This window comes from Passer domesticus, chromosome 10 (assembly GCF_036417665.1).
Source record: "Passer domesticus isolate bPasDom1 chromosome 10, bPasDom1.hap1, whole genome shotgun sequence".
Classification (NCBI taxonomy): Eukaryota; Metazoa; Chordata; class Aves; order Passeriformes; family Passeridae; genus Passer; species Passer domesticus.
This window is the reverse complement of record NC_087483.1, coordinates 17,765,694-17,784,335: the sequence shown is the minus strand read 5'-3', so window position 1 is coordinate 17,784,335 and position 18,642 is coordinate 17,765,694. Positions and strand designations below refer to the sequence as shown.

Genomic DNA, 18,642 nt, shown 5'->3' with positions numbered 1-18,642 from the left:
ACTACTATGACTGAAGATCACAGAACCTGATTAAAGCTGGAATGTAGAGTTTGGGACCTGTCTTTTAAAATATTTCTATAGTACAAATAAATTTTTTTGTCTCACTAGTGACAAGAAGTTTATGACGAAAATAGTGATCAATGATCTTGTATTTTCTGAAAAATCCCTAATTCTAGTAAGGTCTGGCCTTCATTCATGCAAAGTTACAGCCATAAAAATGCAAAAAATATGTCTTCTAGCATAGAAAAACTCTGAATAAGAAAAATCAACATAGAATGTAGAAACATTGAAAGAAAGGCAGTATTTCTGTTCTGCACAAAGCCTGCAGAACTTTGGAGTGCAAATTCTACATGTACATAGGTGAACTTGTTTTATCATCTCCTTTTGGGCAGAACAGTTGTGTGTTCATTTCAATACACAAATACTACCTTACACTTATAAGTACCCAGTCTTTACCATGCATAAGTGCATGTGTGCAGTTTGTACATCTAACACTGAAAGGTCTGTGCTCAAAGTTGTATCACAACGTGCCCATAGGTGGCAGAACGGGCATACACTGAGAGACTCAAGTAACCCTCACCTGAACCAGCTCGTGGGATAAGCGTCCTAGAGCTTTTTGGGTCGTTTCATTAATTTCTAATTCTGTCATGACTTCCCAGTTACCATTCTGGAGCCTCACTGGCATAGAGAAGATAATTCCTTCAGGAATGCAAAACTGACCTAAAGAAGAAGGGGAAAAAAGGACAAAACATGTTATTTCTGATTACATCCTCACCAATGTCAACATTAAGTCCTACAGACTTGCAAAAGTCTACAACTGTGAGATCTCATTATAAATGGACACTGCCTTTTTCAATGTACAGTTCAAAAAAGAATGTCTCTTTTACTGTAACTTTGTACTTTAGTTATATGTGCATGAATCATAGCATCAGATGGGTTTGGGCTGCAAGGGACCTTTAAAGGTCTCTAGTTCAACCCTCCTGCCATGGGCAGGGACATCTTCAAATCCATCTGATCCACTTCCAACTTGACCTTGAATGTTTCCAGGACTGAGGTGTCTCCCACCCCTCTGGGCAGCCTGTTCCCGTGTTTTACCATATACATTGTAAAAAACTTAATTGAATCTGATATAAATTGACCTTCCTTCATTTTTAATCCACTTCCCCTTGTCCTATTGCAATGGGTCCTGCTAAAACATTTGTCCCCATCTTCCTTATAAGAACTTTGAGGCACTGGAAAGTGCTACAAGGTCTCTCCAGTGCCTTTTCTTCTCCAGGATGAACAACCTCAACTCTCTCTGCCTGTTTTCATAAGAAAGGCATTCATCCCTGTGATCATTTTGTGTGGCCCTCCTCAGGACCATCTCCAACAGGTGTCTTTCCTGTGTTGTAATACCACAATTGTGTATCGATTGTACATCTTAAAAATAGGGGGAAAATGATTGATTTCATAAGGGTTAAATGGCTGCTGTGAAATATTCCACCTATTGGTTTACATGACTACACAAGAAGAACCCACTTTCATAGCCTAGGCTCTAAGAACTATAAAGAGTTATTGTACAAAACACATACATCAGAAAAGCATTTAAACTAAAAGACTAAGAGATCATCTGCAAAAAGACAACATTAACCTAAGAGATGCCTGTAAAAAGTGAGCATTATCACAAGCTCTGTTAGATTTGGAAGTTCTTATGATGAAACAAACTCTTAGCCTCACATGATTTGTTTTACGAGATTTTATTAAATGAAAAATATTGATTAAAAAATAACATTATAGATGGGGAAAGCTATTATATGCAGGGCAAAGCTACAAGAGAACATATGAAGCAAAACTAGCTTTACCTTCACTAAGTATTCCCACAGAAATGATCTCCTCAGAAGGAGAGCCGTGGTACCAGTACCGCAGTACCGTGGCTATTGCATGGGCAGGTAACATCCCTGTGCAATGGGACAGCCGGGAGCTCAGCGTGCTCTGTGCACACAGCACTTCTGAATGCAGCCATTCGCTACCAACAAAACACGCAGAAAAAAGGCATGAAAAACTAAGATGACTGCAGGAAGAGTAGTTTCCTAGAGAAAAAGAGAACTAAACCTGAGGAAAGAAAATAGTCAAAACTTACTCAAACGTCAGTGTTGAAAGCAAGGCATTTTTACAGACAGAGAAAAAAAAGGTCTAAAAAATGTAGCTTAAAAAGTAGCAAGTCCTATGAAAGACCATTTACTCAAGTCATAACCTCTATTATTATTGTAATTTATAAATTATGTGCATTTTCATATTTTATATATAATTTATATATGACTGTTTTCAGTAAGAACCCAGCCATGAACCAGACTGCCTGTGTGGGGTTCAGTACAAGCCTAGAACATAGAAATGTCTGCTCTCCAGTAAATGCTAAGTCTAGACCAGACTGGGAGCTCCAGATAGGCAGGCCTGGCTGTATCTAACATCTGCTGCCCTCTCACTGCACCCACCCTTTCTCTGCTACTGTTCTTTCCACAGGAAGCTATCTAACTGCTCCTTTTCACATATATTACCAAATCATCTGTTTTGGGAAACTGACAACATTAGTATGCTCAGGCCTATTCCATGTAATTCAGGTTCAGAAATCTGTTTAATACTATTTCAAAGTTCCTTCATGCAAACTAGACATCTAAATCACTACCTGGACTTCCGTCACTTCTTATAAACTGCTCATAATATAAGAGAAACCCATTTAAAATGTAGGGAAAATATACTTATAAACAGAGTTGGCAGGAGAGTGCAACACACAGCACTAGGATCTACCCAACTTCTTTTGCAAATGGAGTAACTCGGTTTGTGTTTTCCTTTATGTACAGTGCCAATCAGTAAAGAAAAATCTTGAAAACAAAAACATTTATCAATGCTTTATTAGATAATCCAGATAACCATGGATTAAAATGATTTTTAATTTTGTAATCTATAAATATATAAACTATTATATTAACTTTCATAAAGTTATTTAATTCTACTTGAAAGAAATAAATCTGTACTGTACCTATCATAAATCATATTCAACAAAGGACGTTGAAAATTAGGAGGGCCCCGAATAGCACAGTCATATCCATAAAGTTTTGCATGTGACAAATCAATGTAGTTAGACCCAGTAATATTGCCCCAAACAATCACATCTCTAACTCCTGTAACAAAGGAAAGTGAAAAGACAAATACTTTTAGAAAAATGGGCTTCATAAATCCTTTTCAAAATTAATTATTTAAATCTGTGCCCTGCCTTGCTAGCAGAAATTATTTGATCTGAAAAATGCAACCAAGTTCTCCCTAACATGTGAGACCTCATCACAAGCTGAAAAAGAAGCTTTAATTTATATCATGTTACTGTAAATAATAGACAAAATCTAGTAAATATTCAACTCTTAAAATAGTAACAAATCATATTGCAAACATACAGCTATGTTCCTTTTAAAATCCTCTAAAAACAAATATATAAACAGTAAAAAATAAATTTTAAAAACCTACCTGCTTTGGTGCAAAAGGATTTTCTCAAATAACCTGCTGATAGACTATTCAGTCTATCAACTTGCTTTTCCATTTTATTAGGCTCCAAAATATCTAGACTTGTCATCAATGACCAGTTCTAGCTGTGCAACACTTACAGAATCCTGATGCTGAGCAGATTGTCAGAACACCCCTTTGCTATGCAGTGCAGAACTGTACAAATATAACGAAGCTATAACAATTGACCTCAAAATGGAAGTTAATTAACCTCAAAATAAGACTACAACACAGTTCTACTTTACTCTCATTATCTGCACAGCAGTATGTTGTCATGTTTATTCACAGCTGCAAAACAACAATGCACTACAGAGTGCAAATGCAATCTTGAAGTCCTACTTCCCAATCTGCAAAACAATTGTCTTCCTTAGAATATCTCCAGTATGAAATACACACCAGAGTGGCAGGGCTGCATCTCAGAGCAAGCAAAGACTCTGGCATTCTGTACAGCCAAGAAATTCAGAGGGTGCACCGCTGTGCATTTCTGCATGCACATCAACTGTGTTCTGGAATTAAATATACACTCTCGAAGGTGTGCTGAAATCCCCAAAGGCTACATAAACATTCACCTGCTGCGTTCATATTCAGCTTCCTGGCCAGCATGGCTTTAGCTGCACTTTCCCAGGATGTTGAAATGGCAATGATATTTTCAGGCCTAATGGATGGGCCATATGTCCTTAACATTGTTGCCTTAAGGTTTACAAAGGTTTTTCCTGATGAAATGACTTTGACTTCACTCTTGGCATTCTTCTCAATCAAGGGAGCATACACTTGGCAGATCTCACTCACTTCTCTGATGTAGCTCTCAATGGATTGGATTTCAAGGTTTAGGAGGACATCATCAAGAACAATGATAATATCAGCATCAATAAAAGCCTCATCTATTTTTGTGTGCTCTGAAATACTGCGGAGAAGTGGGAATGCCATGTCTTCAGCTTCCATTACAATACTGCGAAGAATTTCTTTAAACTGCTCATTGTCAAGCAAATGGATACTGATTTCTGTGGTCATCCCAAACACTTCTCCATTTGCCAACAGTGGGATCAGATGATAACAGATTGGAACTGATGCACTGGTAAGAAAGGATGTAGAAAAGGTACAGTAAACAATTAACCACTGCTTGTTTGGAAGTATTACTTAAACAAAAAGGTATTTATTTTGTACTTGATTACATTAAAAATACCATTAGCTTGTATCCTTTACTGCTCTTTTTGCCATTTTAACAGGTTAAGAATTAAAAGAGTTGGGTCCTCCTTTCATTTCCAAAGCCTTTCATTTGAAGTCTCCTCCATCCTGCACATTTCAGTCAATGCCACCACTTAAAATTTATGTCTTTATAGAACCACAATTTTTTAAGGTGCTTTATTAGGACTATTAGAAACACAGGAATTTCTATACATAAAGACCTACTCTTTACCTACTCTAATATTTCCAACAACATCTAATGCAAGGTAGTTGCACTATAAAATTTTTAGCTTATTTTGTAAATACTTGCTTTCCCTAAACTGATCTGAAGTCTAAATGATGCCTGTTCATACCCTCCATTTGAACTGGTGTAAAATGTAACAAAACCATAAATTATTTCTAAGTTATATACTAATTACTAAGTTAAATACTAATAGTGAGGGTGCAGAACCAAGTCAAATCATGAAATTATAGGGATTTGTGATTAACTTCAGATGGTTACACCTGTTATATGTGATAGGAAAGAGTGCATTCTTCTGAACAGAGTAAAAGTTCACAGATACTCTCTTCACTCTCACCTGGTAATCCAGATCTGCATAGGATTGATAAGACTTTTAATCTCTTCATCCTCTTTTACAATTTCAAGATATGCCTGCAGGTTCTCCTCAGCAATGTCTAACATTTCCTCACTCAGCATCATGGAAGTGATGCCGTAATATTGCTAAGAACAAAAAGGATGATCTCTAAGCAAATGGCAGTCCAAACCCACCAAGGTAACATTAACAATGGCTTTATTTTACGTTTGAAGGAGAAAAAAAGAACAACAATGTTGTAAAACATGGGCTTAACAGTATTAAAGGCAGCTTATTACCTGAGCATATTCCAGAAAATCATTAAGTCCTCCCAGAAGCTGACCCTTCCCTCCACGGTCCAACAGTTCTCTCCAAATGATAGGAGACTGGCTGTGTTGCCATCCATTTGTTTCACAAATGTCATGAAGCCACTGCTGATGACATCCCCACCAGATGTTTTAATACATTATATTTGATAACATTTAAACATTACAACTACAAGCATTCTTACTATTTCCTCTCAATATATAATTACAAGGTGCTTCAGAATTTAATTACCAGTGGGTACAAAATGCAGGAATAACAAAAGGAATGGTGATACACTGGGATAGCTCACCTCAAAGTCTTGATTTCACTTAGTTGTCTTAGTGGTACAGAAGACAGCAATGTTGTGGAGCAGCGAGTAATCTGAGGATTCTTACTCAGCCACAGAAGGTAAGTAAGGTGAAGAGGTTAATTGCTTTTCACTTAACTGTTCAAGTTACTTGGTGGAGGTGTAAAGCAAAATACGCAAGGTAATAAATACCACAGAACTGTCTATCTCATGGAGTAAGACTGCAGTTTTTTTCAGAGCCTTATAGGCAGCATGTCTACAGCATAAGGCACATCCATACTGTAAACAAATATGTGATATTTAACTTCATACTTCCACTGGAATTCAAAGCCCTTGAATGCCACAAAGGCTCTTGACAAGAAAGAACTCTGAAGGTATATGTAATCACAGTGAGCAAAAGATTTACAGGCTGAACAGTCATTTATACTTTAAAAAATACCCCAGAAAACCAAACAAAGAAGCAAAAACTTTTTATTGACATAACACAGCTTGAGGCTGGTCCACACTTTGTGCTCATCTTCTGTGGTAAAACTCAGAGATGTCAGTTGCTCAAAACATTGTAACCTTTCCTCCGGCTGGCTCTGGCAGCCAGAGCTGCTTCTGCAGCACCTCTACCTACACAGCAAACCACTAACAGAAGAAGAAACATACTACAGATAAGCACATTTCTTGGTTTGTAGAACACTGGAGCACCTACCAGCGACTTGATTTACAATCTCTTACCTCCCACTTGTCAGGGTGCTGAGCAATCTTGTGAACCCTGAAGCTGGGCAAGTTAGTCTGGAGATAGTCAGCCAGGAGTTCAGCTTTGGCATAGTAAGGGCAGTTTGCCTTACCTGTGAACATAGCAACAGCAGCACAATGGGAAGATTTTGTCATTCACTGACAAGGGCTTAAAAGACCAAACATTGTTTAACGTGAGCCAGCTAAGGAAGAGTAATTCTGCAGGTGAAAAAGACCCCCGAGCCAGCGCCCAAGGGGCCGAGGAGGCCACTCCTGTGGGGCAGCAGCAGAGATGCCGACGCCTCACTGCCGGGGTGAGGGGGAACGCTGACCCGGGACCGCCGAGGCTCCCGGAGAGCCGCAAAGACGGGCACGGGGCTGAGCCCGCAGACAGGGGCGACTGCTGCGAGCACGGCGAGCTGCCCCCCCCCCGGCTCCCGGCTCCCGGTACAAGGTGGCGGTGCCGGTGCCGCCCGGCTCCCGGCTCCCCCCTCACCCGCCACCACGAACTTGGCCATGCGCGCGCCGCCCTCCAACGGTCGCTTCGGCGTTGCTCAGCAACGCTCCGCGCGCCGGGGCAGTTTGTCCCTCGGCCCGCGCCGTCCGTGTCGCGCGGCCCGCCGGGAGCTGGCGGCGCGCCGGGCCCGGTGTCAGGGCGGCGCGCGTGCGAGGTACCGGCGGCCGCGGGAGCCCCGGGAGGGCGGCTGTCCCCTGGGATGGCGGGCGGGCTGGGACAGGCTCGCGGGTGGGATCCCCTTACCCTCCGGAGCCCTGTCGGGAGGTGCGTGTGCCTGGAGAAACGTCCCTTAGGAGAAGACTCCGCTTCCGGGCAGAGCAGCAAGGAGGAAGCAAGGGCTGTCCTTGTGCTGAGATGTTTGACTGAAATGTAGGAGAGCAATAAAAGCCTCTCTGCCAACCATTTTCCGGGGATCTTTTACCAGATCTTCTCCCTTCCTGTAAAAGTGTGCAGATTTGGCAATTGCAACTGGGGGAATTGAAAGTCTGGTAACTAATCCATAACTTTTCAATTGTTTTTACAGATGAGCGATCTTGTGCAGTTTCTCCAGAACTGTTTCCACTGGTAGAATGTCATCAGATCCCTTACTTTGAATTGCCGTTTCAAATCTATTCATGAGGCATTAGCAGAGATGAATAATAAAATAAGTTATTTGTTAAATACTGTCAGATGTGTGCATAGGTACAGTTCTGTGCTCGCTCCCAAATCTTCAGCCACAACAAGAAAACACATTTCATGGACTGGCAGATACAGGGATCCCTTAGGAAAGGCGAACTTCAGGAAATTACTTTTAAATATTTTGCCTTCTCTGCATGGATCATCTCTTCGATTTGCATCTCAAAAGACAGATGTTTATAGCACAGGTGCAGAGGCTTTGGTGAGTGAGAAGGCTTCCCAGAGCTCCTTGGCAGTTGAAAAGCTGGGTGATTCAGGGAGCTTCAAAGCGAAGCATGCGGTGGATCCCAGCGACCCGTTCTTCAGCAGCCTCCAGAAGTGCTCCTGTCCTAGCGACGCGCTGGACCTGGCCGCCGAGGCGGCCGTTTCCATCAAGCACTACACAAACTCCTTGACCACGGCCTGGAGGCTCTTCAAGAGCCTGTCGGAGGAGCAGCAGCGCTACGAGAAGCAGCTGATCTTCGAGCACCCGGCTTTCGTGAAGCTGTGCCAGCAGCTGCTGCGTGAGGCGCGCAGGATGACGCGCGGGGACCTGGTGTTCAGCCTGCACGCCCTGGTGAGCCTCGGCGTGCCGCAGAACACGCTCCTGCTCCAGACCCTGCTCAGAGTGTGCCAGGTGAGGGAAAATCCTTCTCCGAAATTTGGGCTGAATGACCGCTGGGTAGTTCTGGGGAGCTGTGCAGCATCAGAGAGAGTTGGATTGTATCCCTGGTTTAGGCTGATGTTCCATGGAAACAGTTCCCATCATTCATTTGTGTGTGCTTCTAATTTCCTTAACTTTTGAAACCACTGCCTGATTTAAAAGAGAGGAGAAATCTCAAAATTTGAATCATTACCTCTTCCAAATCAACTAGGTTTGACTGATGTGAGACCTTGTGGGTTCTGCAGAAATAAAGCTTGTCAACTGACTTTTCAGGGGGAAAAAGAAAATGGCAGTTACAAATTAAAAGTGGTGTTTTTCTTTTCTGAAACTTTTACTGATTTGAAGTAATCTGACATTGTCACAACTTTTAACAGGAGAAGCTCAATCAACTTGATAACCGATGTATCTCAGTTTTGGCAACTACTTTAGCAGGGATGGATAAAGACAAGAATGTGAGCGCTCTTCAAGCTGGATTACAGTGAGAAAAATATATCTTTCATGTGTCCTTGATATTTAAATGTTGTTTAAATGCTTGTCTGTTAGAAATCATCAAGGGTATGTCTGCACGTAAAATACATTCTGTGGTTTTAGGATTTAAATGATCACATGAGAAAAGAGTTGTGTTAGTGAATTTTGGCACTGTCTTTACAGTTTCAAGGAGGAGGGCTTCCAGTGGTAAAGGGTACTAGTCTGCAGGGGATTGTGTTCTGACTGCAGCTGCTCCAGTGTAGTTTTTTTTATGATGTTGATCAAGTCCCTTCACATATCTATCCCTTTTTCATCTGTATGCAGACAGGAGGTAATGAGACTGTCTTAGGGACCTGGTTTTTCATGATGAAAAGCATTGTTTAACAGCCTGGGAATATTTTCTTACAGTTTAAGTAAGTGAAAATTCAGATGAAGACTAGTTGTGTCCAGCAAGCCCTCTGTGTAGTGATTGATCAGAATAACTTCTTTGGCTTTTATCTGGGCCCATGCGATTTATGTGTATAACCAATCTGCTCACTCCCATGAGATTGATTTTACTGAAGCTATCACAAAACTTGCCATGGATTAGTACTTTTGACCCTGTATCACGTTCTGCTTTGAGAAAGTTGATGTGATACCCAAAAACCAGGTTCTCCTGCAAGTGCAGGTACACAGCTCTTAAAAGTTGGTGCAAAGCAGGAGTCCCGTCTACACTCTTCTGTCCTGATGTCTGGAGCTCTGGCACATTTGCAGGGATGAGTTTCAGACCAGTCCACTGCCTTAAAAAGTGACACTTAATATTTTTGTAGATGTGTTTACCTGTGCAGGTATATTTAAGGGTGGTTCAGACATAACAATTACAATGCCAGCCACTGAGCCAGAAGAGGAGGTGCTAGGAGTGCACCTTCATCTTGTGTGGATGATCTCCTTATTATCTCCTGTTCAGCCCACAGCACTGTCTGTTTGGTTTTATTCATCACTTGCATCCAGTTGTTGTCTGTGTCCATTCCTGACATCCAGTTTCCTGTCTGTTTCAGAACTTGCCTGCACATCAATGATTTAAAGATAAAAATGTGCAATTTTCATTTTCTGCAGAAGGATGTTAATTCCTTGAGGCTGAACAGCACTCATATTTGCACTGTCACTTGAGCAGTCTGGTTAGGTGCCCCTGCTGTTAAATGTATCAGCAACAACAATTCATCTATCAGGATTAACACTAAGAAAGCATTTATAATTCTTTCCATGTGTAAAATATCTGTGCTGCAGCTATGTCAACGTTGACTTATGTCAGCATTTCAAAAAAAGGAAGATGGGAGAGGAGCAAGGAATTAGAGCTTTCACTTGGGGGCTACATCAGTGAAGAAAAATGGGGGTACTGACCTGTTTCTGCTGGAATGAGGAGAGCTTTTGTGTGTGTTTCTCCATCAGGTTACTAGTGGAGCAGCGCATTTCAAGTATCAGAGACATCTTTATTCTGCAAAACCTGATGAAATGCCTGGGAAGAGATGCTCCAGTTTTTCTGAAAAAGAAATTAGAGGTAAAGTTAGTTGGAGGCTCATTGTTACTTCCACAAAGCCTGTGCTCGTGCATAGTTTATAAACTGTGTATGGTTCTTTGCAGACACTGAAAGAGAAAATGTAATAGAAAGATAACTGTATTTGCTGTATGCATCAGAGTCCAGATATATCTGCAGGAAGAACTTACATTTGGAGGCTGGTAACAAAACAAATTGAGGCAGTAAAACAGCAGTGCCCTCAGCTCTTTGGGTTGGCCACATGGTGGTTCATAGAAGAGCTTACAGGCTGTTTCCTTGTTCCCTTGCCCAGCCTGTGGCTGAAGATGAGGTGACAGAAAACTGGTCTGTGATGGGGCTGTGTCCAGTGACTGTACAGGGCAGGAGGACTGGTGGGAGTGAGATGCCAGAACTCCCCAAGCTCATGGTCTTGCTTTTCTGTGTATGAGAGAGGTTCCCTGGGAAATACAATGGCTGGGAGCACCTGCAGGTTTTATGGCAGGGTGTACTGGGTTTTGTCCCCTGGTTTAAAATCCCTTTTGGAAACCTTTCAAACAGAGCCTACTGGTGTTTTCATAACTGTAGGACTCTGACATCAGAGGTTTTAATAGCATTCATGAAACACCATAAAACTGATAGGAAAATAGTATTTGCACTTGTTAACTAAAGGGAGCACTTAATTTTCTCAGCCCACAGGGTGCTATTTTTTCACAGGGCAATTTCTTATAGATGCATTTTGTATTTAACGTCTGATATGTATACAATAAAAATACTGTATTTTAACAGTCAATATAATTTGTATTTTCATTTTTACTGTCATTTGTATCAAGGTAATGATGGCTTTGATAAATGAAATCTCCTTTCTGGCATCAGAGCTGACTCTGCCTCAGTCCACATTCGTAGTTGGGTGTTTGTATAAAATACAGGCCACTCACACACTGTTGAATCACTTTGGAGGCTTACAGTTTTCATGCACATGCAAAACCATAATTGGACTACTATGAACTTTTAAGTTAACTGTATCTATTTTATTTCTGCTTCTTTCTTAAGAGTTGGTAGATGTGTATTCACCATATTTGGAAATGACCTTTACTGAGGGCTTTTTGTTTTAAAATAACCATATAAATGCAAATTCCTGGAAACTTGTGTAGTGACACATTTCTAGAGCACTTGACCTACTATAATTGTGTATTAAGAAATTGACATTAATTATTATATGCTTTTACTGTTTTTTGCTTCTTTTTCTTTCCTATAAATCTGAACTAAGGACTTTGGGAAAGTTTTGGTGATAATGTCTTCACCAGAAAGCAATGATAATATACCTGAAGAATGAAGGATTTAATAAACTCTGGTTCACTTTAGATGGCAGTTGTGAGAGAAATAGACGGTTTGACTCTTCTGACTGCGCAGCGTATGTTTTTGGCTCTTGCTGCAATGAATTATTGTTCCCTTCCAATCCTGAATCCCTGCAGTAAAAAGATCCAGGGTAAGAAAAAAATATGTTAATTAAATTTCCCTTCCTTATACCAAATTCTTCCTAATTATTGTCTCATCTCCCTTTTCTGATTTCCTTTAAAACTCAGGAAACATCTTTGTTTTACAGGATATTATAGTTATGTGGAGCCATTTGACAAGCAGCAGGACAGAAAATTACTGATCAATAATAAAAGCAAATAGCTCTTGTCATCTCTGCTCTTCTTAACATTTATCTGAATTACATATTTTTCTTTAATTTTTTCTGTACACAGATTTAAGAAAAAGAATTTAATTTTAGCAAGGAAAAAGGATTTCAAATAAAATTTTATAAGAAAACTTGAATTGGAAATTGGGAACTTACAGGATGGATTGGTGGCTTAGTGTGATTAGTTGGTAAACTAAAGGGAAAATAGCATTTCCTTGATTACTGGATTTAATTATTGGGTACTGCTTAATAACCTCATGCTGTAGCCCATAAAAATATTAAATGGAAGCTAATGCTTTCACCTCTCTCTATACCTTGCCAATACATTGCTTAAGTATATGTGGTCAGTATGTGTTGATTCATGCTTAAAATACATAAGAATTTGTGTCTCAAAAAGCATGAAGCAAAATAGTATTCTTAATAGAAATGATCCAGAAGTGTTGAGGCTGCTTGTACAGTCTTTATTTGTCCTGGTCTCTCATATATGTTAGGACACAATGTTTAATTGCACATCCTGCCTTCTCCCATAGGACTTGCACCACACTCAGCACTCAGGCCAGGTGGCATACACAGAGGGAGCAGTGACTTTCTTCAGCATTTTTTTGGTGCATGCTGAAAATCAAAAATCCCGAAACAGAAGACATCCTGGGAACACAATCTTCTTGCTTATTTTGTTAATTTGTTCCCTTTTGCTGATTAATGTATTGTAGCTTGATTCTGGCTCAGTTTGGTTTCTTCTGTCTCTCAGTTTCTTAATGTGTTTTGGCTCAGTTGAGCTTTGCCTAGCTAGTCATGGTCTTCCACAGTTTCTTATCATATTTTCCCCCTCCTCCATCCTTTAACCAAACTGTTCCTACAATGTCTCGACATCTCCAACCCACAGCTCCTGTTGCTTTTTATCATTTGTCCTTCTTTGATCTTCTGTTGCAGAAAATGTCCATGATGTTCCATTTCGGCAGTTAATTCTCATTCTGGAAGCTTGTTACACTCTCCAGTACCGTAATGTGAAACTGTTTTCAGCATTAGCAGACTATGTTAATTCTACTGCCTACCTTTGGGACAAAAGACAGGTAAATTGTTTGAGGCCAAATAATTTATAGTGGTACTAATAGAGTATTTGATGCTTCCATCTTACCTCCATGTTTGTGCTTGATCTTTGGAGAACAAATGTTTATGAATATCAATTTGATGAAGCTGTTACATTTTTAAAATGCTATTCTATTTATTGATAAAGAAACAAAAGTTTTGAAAAATTTGCTTTCTTTAAAAATGTCTTCTATGAAATCAACAGGTTGGATAAACTTCATTGTTTATTTTTTTACTGATAAAACTATCTTTTCTTTTAGATTATCCTTTTTCTCTCTGCCTGTGAGACACTTGGCTTTCAGCCTACTGAGTTGCTGGATGTTTTTGCTGAGAAGGTGACAGAAGACCCTGATTTCCTTAACTTGAAAAACCTTTTGATCGTTCTTCGAGTGTATTCACGACTCAACCATGTTCCCAGAGTCCAAAAGGATCTGTAGGTTTTCATTTAAAGTGCCTGATGTTACATAGTCATTACAGAGTAATGTATGGCAACTAGTATTTAATTTTATTTGTGAAAGAGCTCATAATCCTGTTTCATTCATCTGTAAAGTAAATTGCTGTGTCTTATCATATTTTTTCTAAATATGATTTTTTTTCTCTAACTAAAAGACTAAACAGGTTCCAGACTAACTAAATATGTTGTTAAGTTGCTGTATCCTCAAAGTAAAAATCAAACATTAATGTTAGATAACACAAAATACTATTATGCAAGATAATAAAGATTTCTAAGTTGTATTTTTGTTAGAAATATGTACTTCATGTGGCCTTATGTGTGCTTAGATACTTTTCTTCTTCTTTTGGAAAAGGTTTTTTGAGACTCTTCATAGCTGCTTGAATAAGTGCCTGCCTCAGATTTCCAACACAGAGCTGCTGAAGGCAGTGTATTCACTTGGCATCTTAGGATATCTTCCCCACCATGCACTTGATGAGCTGCTGCAAAAGGACAGCAAGGATGAACTTATACTGCCAGGTCAGACCTCACTTTGTCATGTTCTTGTTTTAAACAGGATGTCTGCCTGTGTATGTAATTTGTTGTAATTGTGTTAGCAGATCAGAAATTAAAGAACACAAGCATGATTAATATTAAATTTTAAGTCCTCTAGACAAAGCTAATTGTAGTGATGGTGATCTGAGTGATCTGGGTGTACACTAGGGAATCAGGCTTATTGTCTTGGGCCCCATGGTGGCAACAGTTTAACAGTAGCTGTGCACTTAAACACAGGCAGTCTTAACCATTGCAAACTAACTTTATTACCTGGAGTCAGGAGTAAAAGTGGGATTTGGAATGCCCTGAGTTACAGTGAGGTCCTTGGAATGGTTTGTAGAAGAATTTAATTTCCATATAAAAATTTTGTACAGGTAGTAGACTAGTCAAGTGGATTTTGCTGTGCTAAACCAGACTATAAATGATAATGAAACGAAAAATTCTGTGGGATAATATATTGCATGTAATATTTTTTGTATCCTTTTTCAGATGATCTTAAGGAACAAAACACAGTGATGCTTCGCTGTGTGAAAACGTGTATGGAACTTGACAGCCCTTCTTTCACAAAGCCTGCCTTTGTGCTGACTGAGAATTTGTCCTCATTAGTATCTCTTAATCTCAGAAAGGCTCAGGAGGCACTGATAGAACTTCTGGGAGATGAGAACATGTTTCGGCAAAATGTTCGGCTGCCATACAGATATCACATTGGTATGAAGTGATACTGTTAATGTGGATTTGTAAGATGATAAATGATAAGCTGGAAATAAATTTGAATAAGGTGCAAGTGATTAAAAGTTTAACACTTTGAAGATACAGTAATTTAACAAATGATGTCATTGATTGGTGAATCTACTTTTAATGATGCTTCTATTAAAGTTTTTAAGTCAATTTACTAAAACTTTTATAATTTTTCTTGTTTACAAAGCTGCTTTGGACACTTTTTCAGGCATCAGCAAGCATATGTTAATTGTACATAAATCCAATGTGGCCAGCTTTGACAGAGTTGACATGTTAGCACCAAATCATGTTAGAAATAGAGCCAAACAGCAGCTGCCTTTTTTTCTCTTTTCTTCTTTTTTCTTCTCTTGTTTCTTCTCTGGAGTTCTGGTTAAGATTTAAACTCTACTTTGTTTTTTGAAATAAAATATGACTTGTTTTGGTTTCTTTTACTTTTTTTTTTTTTGCCAGCAATCAAGCTTACCAATTTTTCTGTACTAGTAATAATTGTATTTCTAAATATTTCTAATGAGGAATTGGATTGTGGGAAAATCTGAGTAGGCATGACAGACTGTGATCAAGAGTAGTTTCTTTAAATAATTATTTCACTCCATAAGCTTAAATCTGCAGTTTCCAGAAACAAATTTATTTTTTTTCTTGAGATGGGCAAGCTATAGCTTTATATTCATTGCAGGGAGGGCAAGCTATCAGTGATAATTTAATTATTAGAGAGCAGCAATTAGAGCAGTGATAGTGTCTATTAACTTATTCAAATGAGCTGCTCATTTGAGAACAATTTGAACAATTAATGTGTTCAAATGGCAACATTAATTTTAACCTCTTGTAGAGTTAAATGTTTTGTTGTTTTGTTTGTTTTCAGATTTTGAAATCAGAATGGATTCAGACAGAAAGAAGGTGCTCCCTATAGCTGCAACAGATGATCATCCTGACTCACGTGTTCAGAGGTGGTTTTTTTACTGCATATTTTTTCTAGCATGCTAGTTTTATTTGCATGTATCATATCCGGTTACTTCTTTGGTTCACTGATTTGCAGAAGCAAAGTAGGTGACTCAGTTGTTATTTGTGCTCACTGGAATATCCAAAAGTTGCCATGTCAGTGCAGGGCAACAATTCATCCAGCTCGATACCTTCTTCTAACAGAGGCTAGCACTTAACCTTTCAGAGAAAGAGGCAAGAAATCACATCACAGTGATCTGATACTCTTGTCATGAATGCAGGTAAAACAGGTTTTTTAAAAGTATTTGTCCAATTAAACATTCAGTTATTCTCTCAAGTCTCAAAAACTTGCATCTCAGTGATATGTTATGTCAGTTAATTCAGCTACTGAAATATAATTTGAATAAAAAGGATCATGATATCCACATTTTAGTGATTAATTTAATCTCGTGTAGAAAACTGACCTCTCAGTAACTGAAGCAGGATATATATCATTTAAGTAATGCTTAAGCAGAATTGGGTACTGCTTAACATTTGTGTGCTGGATCACTGCACAGCAATGCATTTTGTACAGTTTGCTTTTTGATAAAAGGAGAGCTAATGAATTGTGTAACAGAAACTCAGTGTTCCAAGGCATTCAGCTTTCCAAACCCTTCCAAATAGGTTATTATGGCAGGAAGTGACTGATTATGAATATCATTAGCAAAGGATCAAAGTAAATGCAGAACCTGTCAAATTAATAGAGAATGTTGAATGATGTATTTGAATGTGTCTTCTCATTGTGGGAGAAGTGGAGATCTAGGTACCTAATTCTGCTGTAGATGCTGGTGCTTGTGTGAAGCTCATGGAAGAAAAGAGTCTAAATTACTTAAACCTGAAGAAAGAAGAGGATAATGAAGTTTGTCCTGATACTTTTGCCTACCAGAATGACACATGTATATTCTGCAGTGCTAAGAGACATCATTGAATCAGTGTCTTATAAATGATTATTTTGCATTTGTACAGTGAAATCTTCCCTACTTTGCTTGGTTGCAGGTTGGCTTTTCTGTTTGCTCCTGTGTCTGCTTTCTGTCTGGGCACAACACACCCCCAGGGGAAGCTGGCAATGAAGAAGCGGCATCTAAATAAACTGGGCTATCATGTGATTCTGGTGAGAAGAGCCCTGCTACTGTCTCTGTTTCTGTTAGCAGCACAGTGATGAGTATGTTTGGTAGATCAGGCCTTGTTCTACAATGCATGAAGGTTCGCCAGGAATGGTGGGTTTTCTCCAGAGTGGTAATTGTGTCTAATTTCTAGTTAGAGGGTAGTGGTGCTGTCACTAGGGAGAAAAGAGAGAGGAACTCTAAAAGACAAGCTACTACTTACCATTATCAGTAAATTATTAGTTTGAACCTGAGAAACCTATGTGTCTTTGGCTTATTTCCCTGATTTGTATAGACACAATGATTCAAGTGTTTTCAGACTACAATAATTTCATGTGGCCTTCTCCTTGCTGAGCATTTGTTTGTAGGACAGGGTAATTTGGACAATAGAAATAATGTACCCTGTCCTTTTACTTTCTTACAGATCCAGAACAAGAAGTTTCAGGAAATGAAAAATGAAGATGCAGTTGAGTTTTTGAAAAGAAAAATTTATTCAGAAGATGCTTTCTCTTTTCCTGAAGCAACTGTGCAGAATAATAATTAAAATAAACTAAGAGTTTGTGTCTCCTGATTTCTCTTTTTCTTGTGTAATTTCTGTAAGGATTTTAACAGAAGAGATAAATAATGTTGTATACAACTACCTGCTCCACTATGTTATTGAGTAAGAAATGTTTGTGAAATTAACACTGCCTGCTGATAATAGGGGCTTTCTTTTGTGAGGTGGGAGCTGATTTTCTTTAATGGAAGGAAATAATTGAAAAAATTAGCGGCCTGACATCTATTGCTGTTACAGTGTCTTAGATTAATCTGTACTTTGCTTCCCCTCCTGCATGCCCCTAGTTAAATTTCTCTCTTCTCTAGAGAGCCTGGGGAAAGATGTAACTCTAATTGTTTCAAGTGCTGTTGCAACCTGGCCTACAACCTGGCACTAGGAGGATTTCCTCTCAACTATATAGTTCTTTATGCAGAACTATATATGGTAAATCAGTAAATAACTAAGCCTAGGTGGTAAATTAAAAGATCCAGTCATGTGGACACTCTGAAAAAATCAATCTCACTCAGTTTTCAGAACTTTAGGCCAGTAATGGTCTGTTTGCTGTGTGCTTTTTCTTTTGAACCCTTTGCTTCACTGCTACTGTAGTAGATTTTGACACTTCTCACTGCAAGAACATAGATCTGCTGTGTCTTTATAAGCTGACTCTTATAAAGTTTCTGATATAAGTAGCTCCACAACTATTCATAGAGGTGTTGCAATACTCAGACTTGTTCATTACACCCTGCAATGCATCTCCACAGGCCTGTTGTGTATTGGTGCAATTGATGATGTTGGCAGTTCCAGAACTACAAAGCAGCTTTGGACCTTTGATAGGAAGGAGCAGAGAGAACTGATACATCTATTCTGTTCTTGATAACACGTAGCTGATACAACACATTTTGTTCTGCTGGAGTTGCTCAAGTTGCTAACAGCTTGCTTGTTTCTGCCCTGTAATCAGATGTTCATTCACCGTTTTGCTGTAGCACACAGCCCATGGGCACGAAGGGAAGCAGGGAAACAGCAATATTTGCTACAGTGACTGTGTGCTACCTAACCGTGGTGCCCTTGCTTCACTTGCTGAGCTACAAGCACTGTGTTC

The 18,642-nt window shown here is 39.3% G+C and overlaps 2 protein-coding genes and 1 long non-coding RNA gene across 10 annotated transcripts in view; 1 reads left to right on the top strand and 2 right to left on the bottom strand.

Moving 5' to 3' along the window:
- The window catches only part of MDH1B (malate dehydrogenase 1B), an 87,359-nt gene extending 80,147 nt beyond the window's left edge, over positions 1-7,212 (bottom strand). For 4 of the 6 annotated variants that reach the window (XM_064434136.1, XM_064434138.1, XM_064434134.1 and 1 more), the window contains exons 1-8: positions 7,121-7,212; positions 6,625-6,737; positions 5,588-5,722; positions 5,295-5,437; positions 4,101-4,603; positions 3,017-3,158; positions 1,842-2,005; positions 581-720 (exon numbers count right to left, since the gene is read on the bottom strand). In XM_064434136.1, the coding sequence (XP_064290206.1) occupies positions 581-720; positions 1,842-2,005; positions 3,017-3,158; positions 4,101-4,603; positions 5,295-5,437; positions 5,588-5,722; positions 6,625-6,737; positions 7,121-7,142 (1,362 nt within the window). In that variant the 5' untranslated portion in view covers positions 7,143-7,212. Of the gene's footprint in view, positions 1-580; positions 721-1,841; positions 2,006-3,016; positions 3,159-4,100; positions 4,604-5,294; positions 5,438-5,587; positions 5,723-6,624; positions 6,960-7,120 lie in introns of those variants that run through there. The other 2 variants (XM_064434135.1, XM_064434133.1) reach the window with 2 other exon arrangements.
- On the top strand, positions 7,213-17,579 carry FASTKD2 (FAST kinase domains 2). 3 transcript variants are annotated; one of them, XM_064434118.1, is made up of 12 exons: positions 7,213-7,295; positions 7,665-8,432; positions 8,834-8,937; positions 10,356-10,464; positions 11,803-11,926; positions 13,052-13,191; positions 13,468-13,640; positions 14,014-14,177; positions 14,682-14,900; positions 15,790-15,874; positions 16,902-17,016; positions 17,433-17,579. In XM_064434118.1, the coding sequence occupies exons 2-12, from the start codon at positions 7,773-7,775 to the stop codon at positions 17,550-17,552; spliced, it is 2,013 nt and encodes a 670-aa protein (XP_064290188.1). In that variant the 5' UTR covers positions 7,213-7,295; positions 7,665-7,772; the 3' UTR covers positions 17,553-17,579. The 3 variants fall into 3 exon arrangements, with proteins under 3 accessions (XP_064290188.1, XP_064290190.1, XP_064290189.1); XM_064434120.1 differs by having other exon boundaries at positions 7,280-7,405; XM_064434119.1 differs by lacking the exon at positions 7,213-7,295 and adding an exon at positions 7,368-7,510.
- Positions 9,832-10,448, bottom strand: LOC135308762 (uncharacterized). The gene is made up of 2 exons (XR_010369140.1): positions 10,308-10,448; positions 9,832-9,971 (listed from the first exon to the last, which is right to left on the bottom strand). It is a non-coding gene; the product is annotated as an uncharacterized LOC135308762 (long non-coding RNA).
- Positions 17,580-18,642: the final 1,063 nt, after the last annotated feature.